This window comes from Macrotis lagotis, chromosome 3, assembly GCF_037893015.1.
Source record: "Macrotis lagotis isolate mMagLag1 chromosome 3, bilby.v1.9.chrom.fasta, whole genome shotgun sequence".
NCBI classification, from domain to species: domain Eukaryota; kingdom Metazoa; phylum Chordata; class Mammalia; order Peramelemorphia; family Peramelidae; genus Macrotis; species Macrotis lagotis.
Genome location: NC_133660.1, coordinates 298,554,145 through 298,578,939, shown reverse-complemented (window position 1 = coordinate 298,578,939; position 24,795 = coordinate 298,554,145). Strand labels below are relative to the sequence as shown.

At 32.5% G+C, this 24,795-nt stretch overlaps 2 protein-coding genes and 1 pseudogene across 2 annotated transcripts; 1 reads left to right on the top strand and 2 right to left on the bottom strand.

The window, feature by feature from the left end:
• Positions 1-5,849: 5,849 nt before the first annotated feature.
• On the top strand, positions 5,850-7,544 carry LOC141519603 (mitogen-activated protein kinase 6 pseudogene; annotated as a pseudogene).
• Positions 7,545-8,686: 1,142 nt separating this feature from the next.
• Positions 8,687-9,616, bottom strand: LOC141516894 (olfactory receptor 10AG1-like). The gene has a single exon (XM_074227850.1). It carries the CDS (start codon positions 9,608-9,610, stop codon positions 8,687-8,689), a length of 924 nt encoding a protein of 307 aa, XP_074083951.1. The 5' UTR covers positions 9,611-9,616.
• Positions 9,617-23,153: 13,537 nt separating this feature from the next.
• On the bottom strand, positions 23,154-24,089 carry LOC141516892 (olfactory receptor 10AG1-like). Its single transcript, XM_074227849.1, has one exon. The coding sequence runs from the start codon at positions 24,075-24,077 to the stop codon at positions 23,154-23,156; it is 924 nt and encodes a 307-aa protein (XP_074083950.1). The 5' UTR covers positions 24,078-24,089.
• Between the last annotated feature and the right edge of the window lie 706 nt (positions 24,090-24,795).

Sequence of the window (24,795 nt, the reverse complement as noted above, 5' to 3'; positions counted from 1 at the left end):
CAAATAAAATGTTCAAAAAAAAAGAATGAATGACAAACACTATTCTCCTGAGGGAGATATACTGGAGAGTGAAAGAGGCAATGTGATGCTGAGGAAGTGTTCTCTTTTAGAACCAAAGACCCATGAATGTGTTTCTGATTAAGCAACTGGTCTATGTGACCATAAGATTTTTTTTTTTCAAAATGAGTTGGATAGATAAGATGATATTGAAAGTTTACATTATCTCTTACTAATTTATTTTTAGGAGTAAAAAGAAGACAATGTCTTTTGTTGTTCCATTGTTTCAGTTACTCCTTTGACATTTTTATTGACTAAGATAGTGGAGTGGTTTTCTATTTCCTTCTCCAGTTCATTTTAAGGAGGAGATAACTGAGGCAAATTGGGTTAAGTGAATTGCCCTGAGGAATACAAGTAAAAAGTGGCTCAGTGTTGATTTGAACTCAGGTCTTCCTGACTCTACCCAGGGCATTATCCACTCCTCTCTCTAGCTTATTCATAAAGTATTTGAAGTGTTGGAATGGTACAAATGAAGATGATATAAGCAATGAGATGCAAAAGAAGTGGAACTAATTGTGTCTAATAACCAGATTTCCAAAACTCTACTTTTGCTCTGAGAATCTTTGCTCTTCTTTGACTCTTGTGAGATAATGTGAAGGGACATCTTTTTGTAGAAACATCAAATATCCATTTTCAATCCTGGGTTTTCATAAGTAAATTGTATCACTATGATGTAAGCTCATTATAACATTATACAAAAGGATTATAAGAATCAGATAAGATCTGGGAGCTTGGAAAACCTAATTTCAGCAGGCGAAATATATGAAAACCAAAATAAAATTGATATCATCTTGGAATACTTTTATATAATTGTAACTTCTATTCAAAAGTGAGAGATACAACCAGTGTAACATCTTATGATCAGACCACATCTCAAATATTGTGATATCATCTTGGTATGACATTTTAAGAAATGAAATGAGGATAATCTAGAAGACAAATAGAAAGGAGAAGAAGTCAGGACAAAGAGATTCTGAATAGTTAAGATCACTCTCTTCTAGTATCTATTATCTAAAAGGGCTATTACCATGGACCAGAGCTTAGGCTTTTCTCTTTGGTCCCAGAGAGCAAAACTAGAAAAAAAGAGTGGATAATACTAAATACATTTAGTTTAAATAACTGGAAAATAAAGTAAATTTAAAGGGAAAATACACCAAAACACATCAACAGTTTTGCAACAATTAAAGGTTACCAAAGATGTAATTGGATGCCTAAAGAGGTGGTAGGTTCCCATGCCTTAGATATCTTCAATCAGAGACAGAATGACCATTTTTGGGGCCCATTAATGTAAGAATTTATTTTACTCATTGCTTAAACTAGATATTAACAGAGATGCCTCCCCATAGAGGCATTTCCTTGCAAAATTTAAAGCATTTAAAATGTTAGCTAAACCAAAGGAATAAACAGAATTAGGGTAATGGAGTTTCAGGCTAAGACTTTTTCCTAAATAAGTTGTGAGTGTAGGGGTGGCTAGGTGGCACTGGAGTCAGGAGTACCTGGGTTCAAATCTGATCTCAGATACTTAATAATTACCTAGCTGTGTGGCCTTGGGCAAGCCACTTAACCCCATTTGCCTTGCAAAAAACCTAAAAAAAAAAATAAAAAAATAAGATATGAGTGATCTAGTTAACTTTCATAACATAACTCTATCTTAGTTTCCTCATTTATAAAATATGAAAAATGACTGTCCTGACTCTCCAATTGTATGAAACATTAAATAGAGAAGCTTTACTGAAAATGTAAAAAAAAAGATGATTATTAGACTGATCCTTCCAAGCTTGAATATTTTTGTTCCAGCATATTGTAAACTTTAAAACAATATATTTGGCTGGCTCAGACTTCTCTGACCATGGCCCAGCCAAGGCTGCTTGGCTGTTCTTTTATCTCTCTCTCTCTCATCCTTCCTTATGTCCTGTAACCTTTTTAATAAATTTTTGATTTTTGTTTGACTTCCACCTGTGCTTTCCTGAGTCTAAATAATGATTCCTCATAGGCATAACTGAACCCAGGTAGCCAGTGGCTACATTTTGGCAGCCAACAAAAGGATTCTCTCTACACAGACTGGGAAATTGGATTGAGCTCCATAGCACTGTCCTTAGATCCATGAGCAACAACTAAATTATGATTTTTTTTCTGAATCTCTTATACCAAATGGCAGCCTAGAACATTCTTGGTTCTCTTTAGTGCTCAAACCACCTGATGCTCTGTTTTATAGCTATATAGCTCCAAGACCAGTCTCTACAGCATGCCAACCAGCTGTGCCAGCCAATCATTTCCTGGACCCTGCCTCAATGAAGCCCTCACTGCAATATATTCATCTCCAAATGGACTCTGAAAGGCCCAGAAGACTGGTCCTAAAATGACTGAGGTGGGAATAATGCAGGGAAGGAGGAAGAGAATTTGAATGTAACAGAATTTGGGTGGACATACAAATTGACTCTTGGGATGTAAATTGACTTGAAGTAGAGAATTATGATTGTAACAGAAATAATTATAATCTTGGGTGGGGACCCGCCCATGGGGACCCTCCCCATCATTAAAGTACCATTGTTTAATGTAAAATTTGTACCCTATCTCCTTGGGTTTTACTCTCTACCTAATTCTAGGTCAACTATAGGGGAAGGGAGTTCACCTTTTGCCCTCTGGATGAGAGGCAAGACATAAAAACCTGAACTGAACTCAAGTTCAGGGCTGCTTCAGTCTTCCCTGACCATGGCCCAGTCAAGGATGCTTGGCTGTTATCTCTCTCTCTCTCTCTCTCTCCCTTCCTTATGTCTTATAACCTTTTAAATAAATTTTCATTTTATTTCCAAAAAAACAATATCTTTAATAAAAGATTAATTAATATATATAAGAATAATAAAAACCAACTCAAGTGTCACCTATCTCAAACTTTAATTCCTCCCTCTTTAACCTATGAGTTTCTACTTTCTTTTCTATAAAAGAAGGGATCAGAATAAATATTTCTAATGTCTTATATTCTGATTAATATATTTTATTTTAATTGACTTGACTTTAGGAAGTAGGAAGCTTTCAAAGACATTCTTTGTGCTCTCTTAGAGGAAAATTTCATTCTGAGAAATGAATGAGAAAATGGTTCCCTTCCACTCCAACTAATGAGGGATTGGTAAATCAATATGATATTTAATCATTTATCATTATTATGACTGATTAAAATTATAGAAGCAGTTGCCAAAGAAAAAAATACAAGGTATTTAAATAATAATTTCTATAAGTACTGGAGGAGTTTGTTTGTTTATTTTTGCAGTTGTAATGGACTTAAGCCTTGACAGTAAGTTTCTGACCAATCCTCCCCTCAACAGTTTCTCAAAAGTCTAAATGATGAGCAAAACTACAAAAGCAAGGTGAAGTAGACCCACTGGAAGAGAATTAAATCCATAAGAGTGTCTCTGAATATAACTTTAGTTAATGTCAAATAAAATATGAGTGAAAGTTCTGGGCCTTTATGTCCTTTTTTGTGGCCACAAAAGGTTGAAACACTTTTTTTTCAGGTACCCTGAAAGCAAACTAGAAAATAATTGAGACATGCATGTCCCTACCAGGGAATTTGTTATTAAGAAAACATTATATCTGGCATTCCAGAATATTTACAGAATGGTCATTTTCTTCAGGGACTTTTCAAATAGCAAGATATTCTATTCTCAGCAATATTAAATGAATTTTGCACACTGCTTATCCCTTATCCCTTATAGACATTAATCATTAATTAAGACCTGTTGAAAGACTTGCAGTCATTAAATATGGCTTTTATCTGAAGAAAAACAGTCATCTTTTGTATTGCCGTTTCAATTTATCTTATTTAACTTACTAATGACACAAAACTAAAACTTCCAACTGTCTGATTATTATGGTAGATTCTTTTTATATATTAGAAATTCATTTCATAATTGCACAGATTTCTATGTAAAATATCTATGATTTAGAGTTTTCTAGGAAATTGGAGGATATCTAATCCCAACTGTTAAGCTAGGGAATTAGAAGCTAAAATGAAAAAAAAAACAGTTACCTTTTTCAAAAGGAAGGAAATAATATTCATTAGCTTCTCTGTGATGAATATATTTGAAATTATGGAGTAATTTAGAGATGGATGATTCAGACATAAAACAAAATGAGGCTATTAAAACAATTTATCTCTCCCCCACCAAAAGTGTCATTTGAAAGTATTCAGTTGATCAATTATCTTCTTTTAATTTTTGTTTTCAAAGCATTTGGAGGTGTTTAAATAGATTGGTTTCCTGCCCCACTCTGTTCTATGAGAACATCTTTTCTTCCAGCTTGTTTTTTCATTATTTTAATGAGAGATCAAATCTTCAGACTCCAAGTCCAGTGAGCTCTGCACCAGTTAATGAGCTAGTGTTTGTGATATCATAGAGAAATCCCTCAGAACATAGTCTAGGGATTAACTCTTGTCTTGGCTAGTCCATTTGTTTAATGGGTGAAACTTGCCAATTCATTTCTCAGTTTTGAGGGTCACATTTTGTGCATGAAAAATGGCACTAATAATATTTTTACTTCTAGCCTCGTGGGGTTGTTAGGAAAATTGATTTGAAAAGAGCAAAATGCTTCACAGACATGAGATAGTATTAATTACATAAAATTGTTAACAAAACTATTTAGAACACTAACTCAAGAGAGCTATATTTTTAGTTCTGGGTAGCATCTCTGTAGAAGACAATATTCAATATATTTCTGCCCTTAGATATTAAGATAGGGAGTTTAACCATAGGAAGAAAAATTTTAGAATTAAATCTACAAAAGAATCATGAGGTGGAGCATGGAAATCTGTATTAAAAGTCAAAGGATGTAACTGCTCTAGCTCATGAGGTGTGAATTTGGGGAAGACTGAGTAGTTGAATAAATATTATTAAGAAAGATCTGGGTTTGAATCCTTCCTTAAACACTTATTGTCTAAGGATTTAACTCTAGATATTTAACTTGTGTCAGACTTAGGTTGCTCAAAAGGTAAAAAAATAATGAAATAGTAATAACATCTATCACATAGGTTTACGAAAAAGATCAAACTTATTTATAATGCTTTAGAAACCTTGAAAAATAAATTATGTTGCTTCTGCTGTTACTATTTGATTGTGTTAGCAGAATTTTCCTAAACCAGTATCAGACCTGAAATTTCAAGACAAACTTATATGTACCAAATAAAACTACATCCAAATTCTTAAAGGGGAAAAAAAAAGATAAATGGGAATAGTAAGGAGCATATCCTAGCGAGGGATTTCAATTTTCTCATGACACAACTTGATAAGTCTAATAAAAAAGAAATAAAGTAAGGGTATGGGTAGAATTTTGGAAAAGTTAGATATGACAGCCCTCCAGAGAAAAGGGAATGGGAATAGAAAAGAGGATACCCTTTTTTTACTCAGTGACACATGTCTGAGCAGTTGCTGCCCCTCTCTTGAGCCTATGTACACTATAATCTTCCTAATTCTTTGTATGAGTTAAAGCTCACCAGCAGTAAATTTAAAGTAAACTCACTAGGTTTGGTTGGCATATATGAGGAGTATCAAGAAAACATCTTGCAGTGGAAGTAGAATTGTTTTTATCTCTTTTTTGAAAAAAAAAATTTTGCAAGGCAGTGGGATTAAGACCCTTGCCTGTGGTCACATAGTTAGGTAATTATTAAGTTTCTGAGGCAGGATTCGTACTAAGGTCCTCCTGTTCCAGGGCCAATAATAGATGTTTCTTTTTGATTCCAGTTATCTTCCATGTTTATGCAAGTTCATCAGTTTGAAAGGAAAAACATCAATTGCTTCAAAATGACAGAAAAGTTTAAAAGTCTCATGAACATGTCAAAAACATGGTTTTGATCTGGGCTTTTGTTAGATGGACTTAAAATTATTGGGTTGTGGTGGCAATGGCTTAATTTTTTCTGCTAGTGATGATGGCTTAGAACAAAAGAGTGGCTGTCAAGAAAATCCCCAGAGTGTTAAACATGCCTTATACAAAAACCAAAATTATTAAAAGATTCAACTCTGTTAAATTTGCGAAAATTGTTGAAATTCTTGGTCCCAGTGAAGACCAGTTACCAGATTACATGGGTTCTTTGATAGAACTGAACAGTTTACATTGTTCAGAAGTACATGGAGACAGACAGCTAGTCTGCTGGAGTAGGACCCTTCCTTGGGGGTGGCAGGCTTTTCAAGTTCTAAGGGCTCGAGTATATTCATTCTGTAAATGTACTGTACAGAAATCTCAAACCAGCTAATCTCTTCATTCATACCAAAGACTTGGTGCTGAAGATAGCTGACTTTAGTCTTGCCTGAATCATGAATCGGCATTGTTGCCATAAGGTCATCTTTCTGAAGAATTGGTTACCAAATTATACAGATCTCCGTGACATTTTTCTCCTAATAACTGTTGAAAGCCATTGGCATGTGGGTTGAAATATTCATCATTGCTGAAATGATGCCTGGGAAAACATTCTTTATAAGTCTATATGAACTTGAACATATACAGCTAGTTTTAACATCTCTTCCTATTCTGAGGAAGATTCTCAAGAGCTTCTCAGTGTAATCCTAGGTTATATAAAAAGTGATGTGACTGAGCCACACAACACTTAATTCATCTGTTTCCAGGAATTAGTTGTGAAGCACTGGACTTTTTGGAAGAAATTTTGACATTTAGTCCCAGGGATCAATTGGCAACAGGAAAAGCTCTGTTCCAATCTTATTTTCCTTTCTAATGGATCAACTAACATCAAACCATCCTTTTAACATTGGAGATAAAGTTGATATTTTGTTCATAGTTGAAAATCATAGTCACTTTTATAATTGGGAGAGGTAACATCCTTTTAATATTAAAGATAAAGTTGACATTTTGTCCAAAGATGATAGTCATAGACACTTTTATAATTGGGAGAGGCAAAATTAGTTTCCAGACCAGGAATGGCCAATACACAATAATTCTGATATTGAAGAAGTTCAGCATGAAACAAGGGCTCTTTCTGATGTTAATGATGCAAAGGAAGTTCAAGTAGATTCTCAAAAGCAATGGGATGGAGATCCTGAAAAAGTATCTAAAGGATTTTGCTTTGATATTCATTTTTCTACTGAGTCTTGTTGGCATCGAGATTATCAAGAAAATAAGTATTTTGATATGGAATGCAGCCACACTTGTAGCTATAAAATGGAATTGCCATCATGTCTAGACAACTTATTTTAGAGTTTAGAGAAAGAATGACATTATCCATTATTATGAACTCCAATTTCTTATAGATCTTTCTAATTGAAAAGAACCAGACAAAGAAAGATCTGATTGGAAAGACACGTCAAAATGTGAAAGGAATGAATTGGTTAAAGTTCAAATAGCTTTTGAAGAATTATCACAGAAACTGGTTGAAACAAGAAAAGGAGAAGAATCAAGGTTTTGACTTTGATTTCATTATTACAGGAAATATTCAATGTAGTTATAACTTTAGTTTACAGAGATTTTTTGATAAATTACTTAAATAGCTCAGTGTCCCAACTAGAATTGAAAAAAAATGATATCAAAGTCAGGAAAAACACAGGAAAAAGGACTCTCACATTTGATTCAGAAATGGTATGCCAGTCTTCTTGTGATAGTTTGTAAGTGGTGGGGAGTTTTGTTAAGGAATAAAAAAAGGAGGAATGAATTGAAAAGGGAAATACTTAAAGCAATTACTTGACAAATTCTTTATCAAGAAGGGAGATATTAAAATACTAGAAAATGAGCCAGTAAAGCATAGTAGGTTTGAGAAAAGAGAAAGTGAGGAGAGTTTTCTAAATCATAGTGGGGAGTCCCCTTTAATAAGCAGATTGCATCTATAGGCATCCCACAATTACATAGTCCAGTTGGTTCACCTCTTAATGCTATAGGCCACATTAGCAACTTCTGCAATGAAATATTATCCCTCCGATTTCTCATGAAACATATAGCAGAATTCTAATACAGTTGATCTAAAACACATAGCAGATAACTTTTTATTCATGAAATATGATTCTTTTTACTATTGAAAATCATTCTAATTGAATTAGATGATGTCATTTCATTTTTTTGACATCATTTAAGTATGGATTTCATAAGTTCCTGGTTTTTGAAATTCAGAATTAATTACTATACATGAAATAGTTTTCATTTTAGATCGGCATATAATTTGCACATAAAATTAAAGAATAGAGCAAACGATTTAATGTAAGGGATAAAAGAATTCCACTAAGCAAAGTAAAAGCACTCTTTGTTATAAGATTTTCTCTTTTACAGGGAAAAAAAATCTTACCTTGAAATTTATATAGTGCAATGAAAGATAATTGCTTGAAAATATCTATTTTTTCTTAAAACATTTTTCATTCATGAGTACTTTCTTTTTCAAATATTAATTAATTAATTAATTGATTTTCATCCATATGCACATTCACATTTCCAAGTTACAAAATTTCCCTCCACCCTCCCTGCACAACCTTCTCCCCTCAGCAGGGAACAGTCAGGTTAATATTTTACATACATATTTTGTTAATCACATTTACAAATTAGTAATTTTCTTCATGAAGTATTATGATTAAGGGAAAGAGATACATAAGAGACAATGGAGATGAAATCACTTTTGAAAATTCCATTATTTGCACCCTGATTATAATCACTTGGGTAATAATTTCTTCAGTGCAGCTATGACATCTTTGTTTCTCAGACTGTATATCATGGGGTTAAACATGGGAGTGACAATGGTGTAGAAAAGAGAAAGAACTTTGTCTGCTTCAGCTGAGTGAATGGATTTGGGTCGCATATATGTGATTATAGCTGACCCAAAGAATAAGCCTACAACAATTAGATGAGAAGAGCAAGTAGAGAATGCTTTGGACCTTCCAGTGGCTGATGGCATTTTTAGGATTGTGTTAATGATTCTGCTGTATGACCATAGTATCAATAGAAAGGGGATCATGGCTAAGACCAGGACATCAGCATAAACAGAGAACTCATTCACAGAAGTGTCTCCACATGCCAATTTTAGTAAGGGTGGGATGTCACAGAATATGTGATTCAGTTTATTAGAACCACATAAGGGTAGAGAAAAAATTTGGTACGTCTGTCCTATTTGAAGAGGGATTCCACTGATCCATGAGCCATCCACCAACTTTACGCATGTATTATGATTCATGATGACAGTATAGTAGAGTGGCCTACAGATGGCCACATAACGATCATACGCCATGACAGCTAGGAGGAAACACTCGGTAGCTCCCATAATAAGGAAGGAAATAAGTTGAATAGCACAAGCAAGGAAAGAAATATTTCTTCTGTGACTCCAAAGATTTGTCAACAGTCTTGGTATAGTTACTGAGGTGTAACAGATTTCTAAAAAGGAAAAGTTTCCGATGAAAAAATACATAGGTGTTTGGAGAGTGGGATCAGTCTTGGCGATAAAAATAATAAGACCATTCCCAATCAGGATGCTCATGTAGATGATCAAGAAGAGCACAAAAAGAAAACCTTCAAGCCTAGGAAGATCAGAAAATCCCACAAGAATAAATTCCACTATGATTGTGAAATTGGTTCCTCCCATATTTTTCATTTCCCATGAATGGAAATAGAGATTTCGAGACAGGAATAGCATTGTTTCTGAAAAATGAATGATTTATATTGTGATTCATATAATTCTCTTGAATTGTAACATTATTAAGATATGTACTAAATATTGTAAGAGTCTCAGAAAGAGAAGTACATTAATATACTATTGATGGATTGATGCAACTCTTCTGAAAAGAAACATGGTGATATGCTTTAAAAATGAGTGATAAGTCTATATTCTATGTCCTAGAAATACCAGTTCTATGAATGTACCACAAGAAAATAAAAAGGGAAAAAGTCCTAGTCCTAAAACTAATTGGAAACTAAATAACTCATTTCAAAGAATGAGTGGATCAAATATTAAATTATAGATAGCATTATGATTTCATCCTAGACAATGACAATAACAAAACAACAAACAAAATTTATGGGATACAGCAAAGGCAGTTGTCAGGGCATATATTATATCTTTAAATGCTTATGTGTATAACTTAGAGAAAGAGGAAATCACTTAACTAATTAGTCAACTAAAAAATTTAGACAAAGAAAAAATGCAAAATGCCCTATTAGAAATTCAAAAACTTGAAGGAGAAATTAATAAAATTGAAAGAAAAAAATTATTGAACTTATAAATAAAACCAAGTGTTTGTATTATGAATAAAACAGTAAAATAGATAAAACTTTGCTTAATTTGATTTAAAAAGTATCATAAATGAAAAAGTACATACACCACCAATGAGGAAATAAAAGTAATAATTCAAAACTATTTTACCCAACTGTATGCTAATAAATTTGATAATTTAAGTGAAATGGATGAATATTTACAAAAATATAAGTTGCCCAGGTTAAATAAAGAGGAAATTAAACACCTAAATAATCCTATCTCAGAGAAAGAAATTCAACTAGCCATTATTGAACTCCCTAAGGAAATATCTCCAGGGTCAAATGCATTCAGAAGTGAATTTTATCAAACATTGAAGGGGCAATTGGTTCCAAGTCTATATAAACACTTTGGAAAAATAGATGAAGATAGAACTCTCCCTAACTCCTTCTATGACACCAATATAGTGCTAATTCCTAAACCAAAAAGTGTCAAAACAGATAAAGAAAATTATAGATAATTCCCTTAATAAACATAGATGCAAAAATCTTAGATAAAATATTAGCAAATTGATTATAGAAGTTATTATTGGGATAATATATGACCACACAGGATTTATTCCAGGAATTCTTGGTTGGTTAAATATTAGGGAAACTGTCAATATAAGTGACCATATCGAGAACAAATCTCCAAAAATTATATGCTTATCTCAATAGATACTGAAAAAGCTTTTGACAAAATACAGCACCCATTTCTACTAAAACCACTAGAGACTAGAGGAATAAATGGATTCCTACTAGAGAATGTAGGAATAAATGAATTGCTCCTTAGAATAAGAAGTAACTCTCTGAAACCATCAACAAGCATTATACAGAATGGAGATAAGCTAGAAGCTTTCCCAATAAAATCAGGGGTGAAATAAGGATGCCCAATTTTATCATTGCTACTATTCAATATTGTATTAGAGATGTTAGTTTCAGCAATAAGAGAAGAAAAAAAATGAAGGAATTAGAATTTGTGAAGGAAGAAACAAAACTCTCACACTTTGCAGATGACATGGTGGTATACCTAGAGAATCCTAAAAAATCATCTAAAAACTACCAGAAACAATTAACAGCTTTAGCAGAGTTGCTGGATATAAAATAAACCCATATAAATCCTTAGCATTTCTATATAATGCGAGCAAGATACAGTAGCAAGAATTAGAAAGAGAAATCCCAATTAAAGTAACTTCAGAAAATATAAAATACCTCCCAAGGCAGACTCAGAAACTCAGTGAAAACAACTCTAAAACACTTTACACACAAATAAAATCAGATTGAAATAACCAGGAAAATACCAACTGCTCATTGATAGGCCAACTAATATCATAAAAATGTCAATTCTTCCTAAATTAAACTGCTTATTTAGTGCCTGAAGAATAAAACTTCAAAAAATTACTTTGAGTTACAAAAAAAACTGCAAACTGTAAATAAATTCACATAGAGAAACAAAAATTCAAGAATATCAAGGTATTTTTAAAAAAAGCAAAAGAAAATGGCTTACTTAACCTGACTAAAGTTTTATATTATAAACATCAGTCATCAAAACTGTCTAGTACTGGCCTAAAAACGAGATTGGTGGATCCATGAAATAGACTAGGTGCAAAAGAGGCATCAGGAAATGATTATAGTAATCTGTTCTTTGATAAACCCCAAAAGCCCTGCTTCTAGGACAAAAACTCTCTCTTCAGTAAAAGCTGTTGGGAAATTGGAAGTTAGTATGGCAGAAACTTGGATTAGACAAACATCTTACACCCCTTACCAAGATCAAAATGGGCACAACATTTAGCCATAAAAGACAATATTATAACCAAACTTGGAGAACAAGTAATAGTTTACTTGTCAGATCTATGGAAAAGGAAGCAGTTTATGATCAAGGTAAAGATGGAGAATAACATTAAATAGAAACTGGTTCCTTCTGATTAAAGTAAAAAGGTTTTGCACAAGCAAAACCACTGTACGGAAGATCAAAAGAAATGTAGTAAATTGGGAAACAATTTTTACAACTAGTAATTCTGACAAAGGACACAAATCTAAAATATATAGAGAAGTAAGTCAAATTTAATTAAAAAAAATAAAAGCCATTACCCAATTCACAAATTGTCAAGAAATATTCAAAGGCGATTTGCAGATGAGGAAATCAAAACTATCAATAGTCATATGAAAAATGTCTCTAAATCATTACTAATTAGAGGAATGTCAATTAAAGCAGCACCGAGTTACCACTTCATTCGTATTGGCCAGTATGATTAAAAAAGCACAATGCTAAATTTTGGAAGGAATTTGGGGAATCTGAGACACTAATGCATTGTTGGTGGAACTGTGACCTGATCCAACCTTTTTTGGAGAGTTATTTAGAATTAAAAAATGTGCATACCCTTGGATCCTGCATTACCTCTACTGGGTTCATACCCTGAAGAAATCATGAAAATGGTTAAAAATATCACTTGTACAAAACTATTCATAGTAGCTTTGTTTGTAGTGGCAAAGAATTGGTAAATAAGATCTTCATCAACTGGGGAATGGCTAAACAAATTGTGGTATATGTATGTGATGTGATGAAAAACTTGTTCTATTAGAAACCAAGAGGGAGGGGATTTCAGAGAAGCCTGGAAAGACTTGAATGAATTGATGCTGAGTGAGATGAGCAGAACGAGAATAGTATTATATGCCATAACAACAACAAGAGAGTGATGATCAACCTTAATGGATTTGCTCATTTGATCAGTGCAATAATCAGGGACAATTTTAGGGTATCTGTGATGGGGAATACCATCTATATCCAGAGAAAGAACTGTGAAGTTTAAAAAACCCCAAAGAATTGGTCAATTTTAAAGTTTTTTTAAAAAAGTTGTGTTCTACATAATTTTGTTATTTCTAATATTTTATTTATTCCTCAAGGATATGCTTTATTATCTCAACACATTCAGTTTTGAGCAATGCATGCATGGAAACAATGTAAAGATTATCAGATTGCCTTCTTTGCTGGGGGGGGAGAGAAGGGAGACTAGGGGAAAAAAGTGTAAAATTCAAAACCTTACCAAAAAATGATAGGTATAAACTTCTATTGTATATAATTGGAAAACAAATTAAACATTGAAATAATAAAAATTATCCTTAATTTTCTCCAATACCCCTTATTTTCTGTTCCTCATTTTTTCATTCCTCGTTTTGCTATATGATTATCTCTCCTCTCTTAATTTTGGGAACCAGAATTAAATACAACATACCAGGTATGCCATAATTAGGGCAGAGTATCTGGGAAGTATATTTACTTCTTATTCAATCATTCTATACCTCTTAATATGGATGACATCATTAGATTTTTTTGTTTTTGAAGAAAGAAAAAATAGAAATAAGTAATTAAAACTCATTCATGTATGTATATATATATATATATATACATACATATACACAATAGTGTTAGCCAAATATTTTATATTAGAAAAAAGAGAAAAATGAATGGATTTTTCCTTCATTGTAGAGATTTTTTGTTTTTGCAAGATCAATAAACAGTGATAATACTAATGAAATATGTTTTTGAATGATTCAGATGCATAGGCAGAAACAGGAATTTCTTTAATATTGTCAGAAGCAAGAAAACAATAAACACAATGATCACAATGATAAAAAAGAAAATGAAATCAAAAGACAATAGAACTAGATCAATATATGCAGTATTCTATTTCGACTCACCAGGAAATTCAATGGAATATTGTGGAAAAAGTTGAGATACTTTAGTCTCTCACAAAAGTTACAAGGTGTCCAAATTGACAAGTATGTTACTTTACCTTGCATAATGATGCTTTTCAAAAAATACACTGTTAGGAAAAAAAGATAGAGTTCGTTTGGAAAATACAAAGATATGGAATTAAAAAAATAAGGGGGAAAAAGATGTCCATTAAGGAGATTCAACAGTTTTTGTAATTACCAATATTTTAAAGTCGAGTATTGTTGAAGAATAAAGTGAATCATTTCAACTATTTTAAATTAATATTATCTCATACAAATAAAACCTATGTTGCCAAGAATTCATGAAATGTATAATACTGGGAAAGAAAAAAAAAACAAAATTTAGTATCAGTCTCTCAGCTAGGAAGTGATTGTATTGTAATAATGCTATGGTTCAGTACAAGGTGGTTTGATTGATTTACAAAAAAAACATGGAAAGATGAGACATGTGAATGAAGATGCTCTCCACATGCAGAGAAAGATATGGCAAGTGGAAATATGCATAGAACAGTTGTACAAATATTTATATCTTTATGGATAGCTGTGTGTGTGAGTGTGTATGGAGAGGGGGGAGGAAAGGGAAAAAAGGGATGATGTGCATAACAGAAAAGAAAAGAAAGTCTAGGAGACAAAAGAGCTGGAGGACTTTGAAAACATTTTGTAGTATTCTTATACTGATTTTCTTGAAATGAAAATTTATTATTTTATAATGAATTCTCTTTTTTGTGTTCTATTTTTGTATATGAAAATGTCCTTATGTTTCTTTTCCAATTTTGAATTTAATTTTAACATTAATAAAAAGTGCAAAAAATGTTTTATCTACAACCAGATTTAAAATGACTTCACCTGGGAGGGTGGTGCAGCTAAGTGGTGCAGGGGATAGAGCAGTGGGTAGAGATAGTGCAGTGGTTCTGGAGTCAGGAGGACTGGCCTCAGACACTTAATAAATACTTAGCTGTGTAACCATGGGCAAGTCACTTAACCCCATTGCCTTAAATTTAAAAATTTTAAAAAATGACCAGGGGAGAAGAATAATTCTTTTAGAAGAGGTAGATGAGTAAATATGTGTATTTAGTTGAAAATATTAACTTTTATCTTATTTTATTCAGGTTTCAGTATAGTTTGAAATAGATAGCTAGATGAATACATGAATCAATATATATATAAACAAATATTTGATTATATGAATGTATTTTACATACATACACACACACACACACACACACACACACACACACATATATATATATATATATATATATATATATATATGTATGTATGTATGTATGTATTTATGGGGGATCTGTTTTCTATTATTTACATAAAAATCTTTCCAAACAAGAGCGTCAACTAAAACTTCTAATTCCTTCTAAAGAGTTAATTTTAATTATATGAAAAAAGCTTTTAAAAGTTGAGAAGCAGGCGGCTAGGTGGCACAGTGGATAAAGCACCGGCCCTGGAGTCAGGAGTAGCTGGGTTCAAATACAGTCTCAGACACTTAATAATTACCTAGCTGTGTGGCCTTGGGCAAGCCACTTAACCCCATTTGCCTTGCAAAAAAAGTTGAGAAATTCATAAAATATAAAATTGTCGGGGAGGCTGGGTGGTGCAGTTGATAGACCACTGACCCTGGAGTCAGGAGTACCTGAGTTCAAATTTAGCCTCAGACATTTAATAATTACCTAGCTGTGTGGCCTTGGGCAAGCCACTTAACCCTATTGACTTGCACAAACTAAATATGTATATACATATGTATGTATGTATATATACATATATATATATATATAATTGTCATTGCATATTTCATTATCTTCAGGAATCTACTTACATGTCTGCTATTCCAACCTATGATGATTTCTCCATATTTTGAAATCTCAGTGTCTCTTTATCTGTTAAAATAATAGAATAGGTACTATTAGATAATCTCTAAAGGTACTTCCAAATTAAATATCCAATCTTTTACTGCATAATGTTTCTTTTAAAATTAATTCCTAGTTTCCTACACTATAGATCACTTCCAGCCCTACCATTTTATTTTCTAAAATCTTACTCAGCACTTGTATATTATTATTCTAATTTATACTTATGAAATTCTAATAAAGAAAAAAGGAATACCAGAACAAGTCAGAGATGCATTAAGGGGATATCGAAATTAAAGTCATCAAAGGAAAAAAAATAAAAAATAAGATAAAATAAACCTGAGCATTCAGAGTATTCTTTCCCATTCCAGTCTAATGTGTTAGTGTTCTGCATTAAGTTCTATCTCAACATTGTCCCTATCTTCATTGTGAAATTGATAGCTTGTTAGATTAACCAATGTCATATCTTCCATAAAAAAAATGAGTGTTTTGTTGCTATTGTTGGGGAAGTGATAGTGGTGTTTGATTGATTGGTTAATTTATGTTGATTAATCATGTTGATGGTCAGGAAGGAAGGAGAGAAAGAAAAAATGAAAGAAATAAAAAAAAAGAAAGGAAGGAAAAGAGAGATAAGGATAGAAAGGAGAAAGGAAAAGCAATTAAATAATTTTTTTTTTTATTTTACGCAGGTAGCGGGTTAAACACTTTGTAGAAAATATGCCTTTTTATTCTCACGTCAGCACTCATGTCAACTCTAGTAGATAGTCGCAGGTAATATCTTTATTTTATAATTGAGCAAAGTTAGATGATATGTGCCTTATCCTAGAATACCAAATCTAGGCAAAATTTGAACTCATAATTCTGACACCAGGCTTAGTACTTCATATATCCCAGCACCTGAAAGAAGGAAGTGATTATTTTTTTGAGTTCTCATCCAAAACCTCAAGCACTCTGGTTGGCACACAAATTTTTAGCAATAACCTTACCATCAAAGGAAAATCTTCATGGAAACTCTTCTTGTCCAATTTAACTCAAATTGCATCATTGCTAATTCTTTAACATTTTCTACTTTTGGTATAGATTAAGATGACAAGATTTCTCCAGAATGAAGTTTTAGACTGATGTAGCTAAAGCAAGTTAGAAACAAAATAAAATAATTTACAGCTGCTTCTTTCACACACACACACACACACACACACACACACACACACACACACACACACAAACACACGCAAAACAAAATAAAACTGACAAAAAGCACTGAAAGCCACTTGAATAACAAGTCATGTTTTCATACCAGTGGATAATGCATTTTAATTTATAAATGGTATTTATTTTCTATGGGAAATGCAATTTCTTCTTGAAATTGTTCCTTTTCTATTTTTCTTTTCTTCTGTTTTTAAGTAGACAGGTTTTAGTCTCAAGTTCTAACTGAATCAGACTGACTGTGCGAACTGGAAAAATCTCTTAAACTTTCAGTTCTCCAGGAAAATTTCAGAATTTATTAATGGTTTTAGAAGTATTGTTCATATTGACAAAGAACTAAAGATAATCTAAAACTTCCAAAAATGCTGTAGGGTTTTTGGTTTGTTTTAGTTTCAACAAAGCAAAAAAAAAATTGTCCTTTTTATAGAGAGACTCATAGTATCCTAGATTTATTATTAGAAAAGACCTCAGGTGCCATCTATACCATTGATTTTATTTTATTAAAACTGAAGTCCAGAGAGATTAAATCATTTGCTTAATGTGTTTGTCATTACAGGAGAGATATATTATTTAACTTACTTTGTTGTTTATGATTATGAGATAAAATCAATTATTATAACTATCTTTTATATAACTAAATGTTTACAGATTTATTGAATTTTTTACTAGACACAATCTTTAAATTTTGATGTAAAAATTAAAATTATTAGTGCTTTACTTTGCCATTAAAAATTTTATCACACTTTGATGGGATGGTTTTTCTTTATGTTTTTGAGTCAGTATGTCATAAATGAAAAAGAGACAAACTGAATGGCAAGCAAAATCCATACAAGAGACAAAGTTAGATTCAAACACAAAAAAAGGATCATGTATACCTTCCTTATATTGGATAAAATAATTTCTAGCTGCTTCTTTCACAAACACACACACACACACATATACACACACACACACGAAGACACAAAACAAAATGTCCATATGTTAATACTGTTATAATTAATATTACTGCTAATAATATTTAATCTTTATAGATTCTGAGATTTATGAAGTATTTTAGAAACTGCAGATTATTTAATTCTTTGGATAACTTTGGAAAGTTGGTCCTAGAGTTATTATGTCAATTATGCAGATGAGTTATCTCTGGCACACAAAGTTTGGTGATTTTCTTAAACAAATATAATATACTTACCTTGAAGCCCCATCTTTCTTGTCTTGTTTTCAAACTTCTTTGCAGTACCAGATACCTTTTTTAAACTCAAGTATTAAGAGAAAAAGCAACACAACCAAAAAAAAGTTTTAGAACCAACCAGCCATCTTTACTGTTTAAAAAAAAAAAGAAGAAAAAAATCTGTTCAAATCAATTACAAGTCATTAAGTAGTATTCTTTTTCTGCTCTATTCTGTAGGGATATCTTCTTTCCCACATCACTTTTCACTTTTTAATGAGAAGCTATATTTTCTGATTCCAAATCCAATGTTCTAAAAATGCATTAATAAAACAGTTTCAAAATGGAAATTACCAAGGGCTTAGAGTCAGTTTTGAGTTTGCATTTTGCTTTTAACTAATTATGTGCCTATGAAGATATAACTATGATCTTAAAGAATCAGTTTTTTATCTTAATAATGAGGGTATCAAAGGTCATGCATCATATTGCTTTAATATTGTATTAAAAGTGCTGTAAAGAATTGTCATATTTGTTACTCATTATTATTAATTCTAGAACTGAAAATGTATTCCATTTTAATACATTGAATTAGCAACCTAACCTACTTCTGATGAATCATTCCTTTGTTTTCAATATGTTTTTCAACTAAATTAAAATTGAATGAATAAAAATACTATAATTACTTAAGTACAAAGCACTGTTGAAAATGTTGCTCTGCAGATAGAAATGTGAAATAGTCCCCTACATTCAAACATTCAATTTCTAATAAAAGACAATAGCTTATGGAGGAGATTTCAAATTTATTTCAACATTCCCAGTTTTACTCTGATTATGGAGGCAAAATAAATGGTAGTGAATTTCTTTAATGTATTACAGCTAATAAAATCACATTCATATCCGATTTTGAATTACTTGTTTTTAATTTTTGTCCTCATTTATTTTTTGTTTATTTTTTCACTTATTTATTGCCATTTAAATGATGTTTTAAGGTTTGAAAAAACACATAGAAAAGAAAACATAGAAAATATTATCTTATTTTAGCCCCATAACAACCTCTCCAGTCCTTTGATGATAGCAAGATATTTGTCAGTAATACACTTTTTCCCTGCTTGTTAATGCTTGTGAGTGCCAAAGAATCTTTTTGAGGTTACATTTCCATGTGAATTGTTCTCCTCTGTGTTTGCTGTAGTATCTTCAAAGTTCAGGCCTTGGTCTAGGTGGGCTTGAATAGCCGGTAAGGCTCCATATTAAGGTCTCTAAGCCTCATTTCCCATCATTAGAGATTACTCAATCATTGCCACTTGTGAAAGGGATATCAGATCACTTCTCCACTGGAATTACCTCCTCACTCTTCACTGGGAGCTTTATGAGTGAGACTCCAGGCAAGGTCAACTCTCTGTAGCCTCCTGTTTCCCCCCCATCTATTGGTCAAAAGAATCTTACTTTCTGTGGGTCAGAGAGGAAAAGTTGATGAAGATTGAACGTGTCTAACCTCTGGTTCCACACATGTTTTTATATGCCTTGTCTCCACTGTGATTCCAAATATAGATCTTGAGAGAGTAGCACACGAAATTTGAAATGTAGTATGGCTGTTTGAAAGAGTGGCAAGAAATCCTAATTACAAGGGAAGAGTGTTTGTATTAATCCTTTTCCTGCTTTCCATTTATTGCTATTGTCAAAGTTTTATAATTACTTTGAGTTTTTACAACTATTCCTGAGCAAAGGTCTATTTTTCTTAGCTATTTTAAGGAATGAAATATGTCTTCTTGAGACTTTGGAAGGAAGACTTTGTCTTGCCCTCCTTACTCCAAAAAAGATTTGCCTCCTTTATAATTTGAAAACAGTACTGGCCCTGCTCTTATACTTAAACTAAAAAAAAAAAAAATACCACCTCCAAGCACAATAATATTGTAGAAGGATGGTTCTCTTTGAAATCTAAAATACTAGAAAGGTCTCTAAGGAAGTTTTAGGTTCTTGTCAACTCTCCTTATATATATTCTATTCCCCTCCCTTGTTGCTGCACAAGTTTTTTGGTCTCGCTCGGATGGGTGGTCATTACTGGAATGACCTCCACCTGAAGGCTAATGGTAAATACCAGAGAATAAAACTTCTTGCTGACCTGTTGGATGGAGTACTGGACCTGAAGTCAATAGGACCTGAATTCAAATTCCGTCACACTTGACATTTACTAGCTACTGGTGGCCCTGGGCGAGTCACTTAACCATGATTGCCTCACATCCAGGGTCATCTCCAGTCAGCCTGATTCATATCTGTTCACTGGACTGGATGGATCTGGAGGAGAAAGTGCGGCTGGTGACTTAGCACACAGCACCCCCTCCACTCAAATTATTCAGTTTACATACTCGTCTTGGTATCACCTCTCTGATATCCTGGTTTTCCTCCGGAAGACAAAAAGTAGCAGCAGCAACAACAATTTACCCCAGAGCAGGACAAATAATCTTGTAACCAGGATTAATAATAAACAAAGGAACAAATGAATGAATGAATGACTAAATGAATGAATGAATGAATAAATAAATAATAACTTAAAAAATTAATGAAATGAACTAGTTGAATTGAAACTATACATTGTCATCTTCCAATCTTTGAATTAGTAGCTGTTGGCAAGTATTATTAGAAGAGGGAAGACAACACAGTCACTTTTCATCTTTCCTTGTCATCATTACAATTTCTTTAAGTTCTTCTAAGATCAATTTACAGACATTTAAAATTGTATGTGTAAATTTGGTATTTGTCCCTATTATAGAGAAAAAAAATTCAAAAGAAGTACTAATTCAAGATAATTAACTAGAAACAGGGGAATAAAAGGACATTCCCTCAAAGAGTAATGTGCAGTTGAGTTTAGAGACTGAAGAGTGATCTAAGAAAAGATCCAACGAAGGTCAGGTAGAAAACAATAAGGAGCAAGGACACGAGTTTGATTAAATATAGTTAGCAAATGATCCGTCCTTTCCTGAGACATGCGCCGTGTGGAGGTGCATGATGTGTATATAGGTGCTTCAGTCTAACACAGTCCACTTGGTTTAGGACTAACATTGGGCACACTAATAGAGACTCCTCCCCTTCTCCCAAACACAGTGTAGCTAAGGATCAATACCTGTGTTCTAAATCCTATCACAGTTTAATCAGTTTAAGTTTTTTCCATTCAAATCCTAGCATTATTGAAAAGTATCATCCCACACATGGCCTCTGGCAACAGATGTTTGGACTAAATATATCATTGCCTTTTAAATATAAAGCCTTAAAGATTCAGGAAAACAAATTTCCAGGAAAAAAAAAGTTTGTGTGTGTGGGGGGAGGTGTATATGGACTTGGGGGGATTGACTTGATACTTGTGTGTGTGTGTTGACTTTGGACTACAATATCAATATGAATCAATATTCTCAAAGAGAAGCTAAAAAACCTGAAACACACTGAAGTTCTAGGAGTCTCAGCACTGAGCCCTATGAAGCAATAAAAACATTATATTACACCTTATCAAACCACATCCAGAGGGTCTTTATCTGTTTTGTACTCTTCTCTTAGGAAGTTTAATGACAGGTTTCATAGCATCTCAAGAATGAAAGAGAAGATAGTAAATAGTATTTTAGAAAATTCCAAATAAATTCTAGTTAGATAATTATGCATGCTTGACCTATATAAAGAAGGGAAAATTATTTTGGGAGTGTGGGGTAGTAGATCCATTTTCACATATGGAAAATGTTGTCATGTGAATAAGAAGTCATCCGTTTGCCCCCCCAAAATAAGACATGGATAAGTGATAGGAAACAGATGATTGAAACTAAGGTTAGGAAAATTTCCTATCAGTAAGAGCCATCTAGAAGTGAAAGGAAAGGCCAATAAGAGATGAATATTAAGACTTTTTAAAGTCAATCCAGAATGCCCATTTGCCAGAGATACTCTAGGTAATTGTTTGTTACAACATAGGATGAATTTCAAATGACATAAACTCCCCAACCGCTATGATGCTTTTGATTATGCATTTTACAGATGACAAAAAGAATACTTCACCTACTCTTGCATGGAATAATGATCCATAGTTTCCTGTTTCTGTTTGTGTGTGTTTTCGTTTTATTTTTTCATGCAGAATGAGCTTTCTTTCTTCTATAAGCCCTAGAGACAGCTATTTATAATCTAACACACTCCAACAAGTAATAGAATTGCTTAAGAGAATTTGCTGGGGAAGAAATCACTATTTTATAACATGGAAAAGGTATATTGTTTGAACAAAAATTGACTTATTTCTTCTAAATAAGGAAATTAATCAAAGAACAAAACTATCTATTGGCCAAATGGGATCAGGATAAGAAATGAGACAATCTTCAGTTTATCTGAAATTAAACTAAGAAAGACAAAATATTGAATACAAAGTAAATTTAGCATCTAGACCTTTATTCAAGTGTTAGATTTATCTTCTGAAACTTAGCACCATGAGCATTAGGCCTATAATAAAATGGTCAGAAGACAAACCATTGAAAATAAAATAAAATTGCAAAGATACTCAGTGTAGGTCTAGAGAAAAAAGTGGAATTGCTGTTCATTTGAATATTGATTAGAATCCACCAGTATTCTCAGGATTTTTTAAATTCAATTCAAAATTGTGAGCTCAATATAGATACCTGAGCTATCTCAAGAATATGAGTTATATCAAGAAGAATGAAGTTGTTTAACAGTGCAATTTTTAAAAATAGGTTATATTTGTCTTTTGAAGACACAAAGATACAAGTAACTTTATTTGTAAGGTTTTTTTTTTACTGGAGGGAAGTATTCCATGGATCTTACCTTCCTTAGAGACAATGATGCAGATTTGGTAGCATACTCAGAAGGCATTTACTTATATTTCTATAATAATTATGAGACAAATGGAATATCAAAATATACAATAAGTTTGAACATATACTTCATGATCTCTATCATTTAGGCAATAATTTTTTCAGGGCATAAATAACTTCTTTGTTTCTCAGACTATAAATCAAAGGGTTAAACATTGGGGTTACAACGGTATAAAAAATTGAGAGAATTCTGTCTATTCCTGTTGAATGGATAGACTTAGGTCTCATATACATAATGAGAGAAGAACCAAAGAATAAACCAACAACCATGAGGTGGGAAGAACAAGTAGAGAAAGCTTTGGATCTCCCCATGGTAGATGGAAGCTTCAGGATGGTAGTGATGATTTTTATGTAGGACACAAGTATCAGGAGAAAGGGACCCATGCCAAATAAAACACCATTAATATAAACAGATAGCTCATTCAGAGAAGTATCCCCACAAGCCAACTTCAACAGAGGATGGATGTCACAAAATATATGATTGAGTTTGTTAGAACCACAGAAGGGAAGAGAGAAAATCTGGTATGCCAGTATAATCACAACTGGGATTGCACTTATCCAAGCACCAGACACAAGGATGGAACAGACCTTGTGATTCATAATAAGAGAATAATATAAAGGCTTACAGATAGCTACGTAACGGTCACATGCCATAACTGCCAGTAGGAAACACTCAGTTAATGCCAGAATAAGGAAAATACAAAGTTGAGCAGCACAAGCTACAAAAGAAATATGTCTGTTATGTGTCAAAAGGTTCAACAGAATTCTGGGAAGAGTAACTGATGTGTAGCAAATCTCCAAGAAAGAAAAATTTCCAAGAAAAAAATACATGGGGGTTTGAAGAGCTGGATCAACCCAGGTTATGACAATGATGAGAGTATTGCCCATCAGAATAATCATATAGATTACAAAGAAAACACCAAATAGAAAGCCTTGGAGTTTAGGAAGGTCAGAAAATCCCAGAAGAATGAATTCCATTACAACTGTGAAATTTGTTCCTTCCATTTATTCTTGGCATTTCAATTTGCGAAATGATGAATTCAGGATGAGATCATGATTTATTCTTTCTTGCACTCACGTTGCTTATCTGTAAAAAAAATGGAGGTAGTAAAATTAGATGATCTGAAATTATCCTTTTTAACCAATATTTTATGATTGAAAATCATTTCCAATGTGGTTATATTTATGAATGTCTTCTTTGTTGTGATATTCTGTATGCAAAGTGGACATAGCTTTTATGGATAAAATTATACATAGCATTTTGATAAATCAGAAAATTCTCTGTAAATCAAAAACATTCAGTAATTCTTCTGCCAATATCATATATTATAAGAAACTTCCATTTCAAATTTCAAGGCCTCCATTTTGATAGGTTACCTGGAATCAAATATGGATCAATCAATTCATAATTATGAATTAGATCATAGTCAAGTAAAATTATAATACATTAATATTTTGTATATTCAAATAATATATTCTCTTTATCTTCTCATTTAGTTTTATTCAGAGAATAATATGAGAAAAGTGGTAGAATAATGCTTTCTCCTAATTGTGACAGACTTTAAGAGACCTGTGCTTTAATTTTCAAACATTTGCTCATGCTATAGTTAGAAATGTTTAAGGACAGAGGAAAAATAACTGGATTCTAATCTATCATATCTAGGATTACACAGTTCTCTTGTATGTTCACTGCTTATAAAAATCTACTTTTTTCTTCAAATAA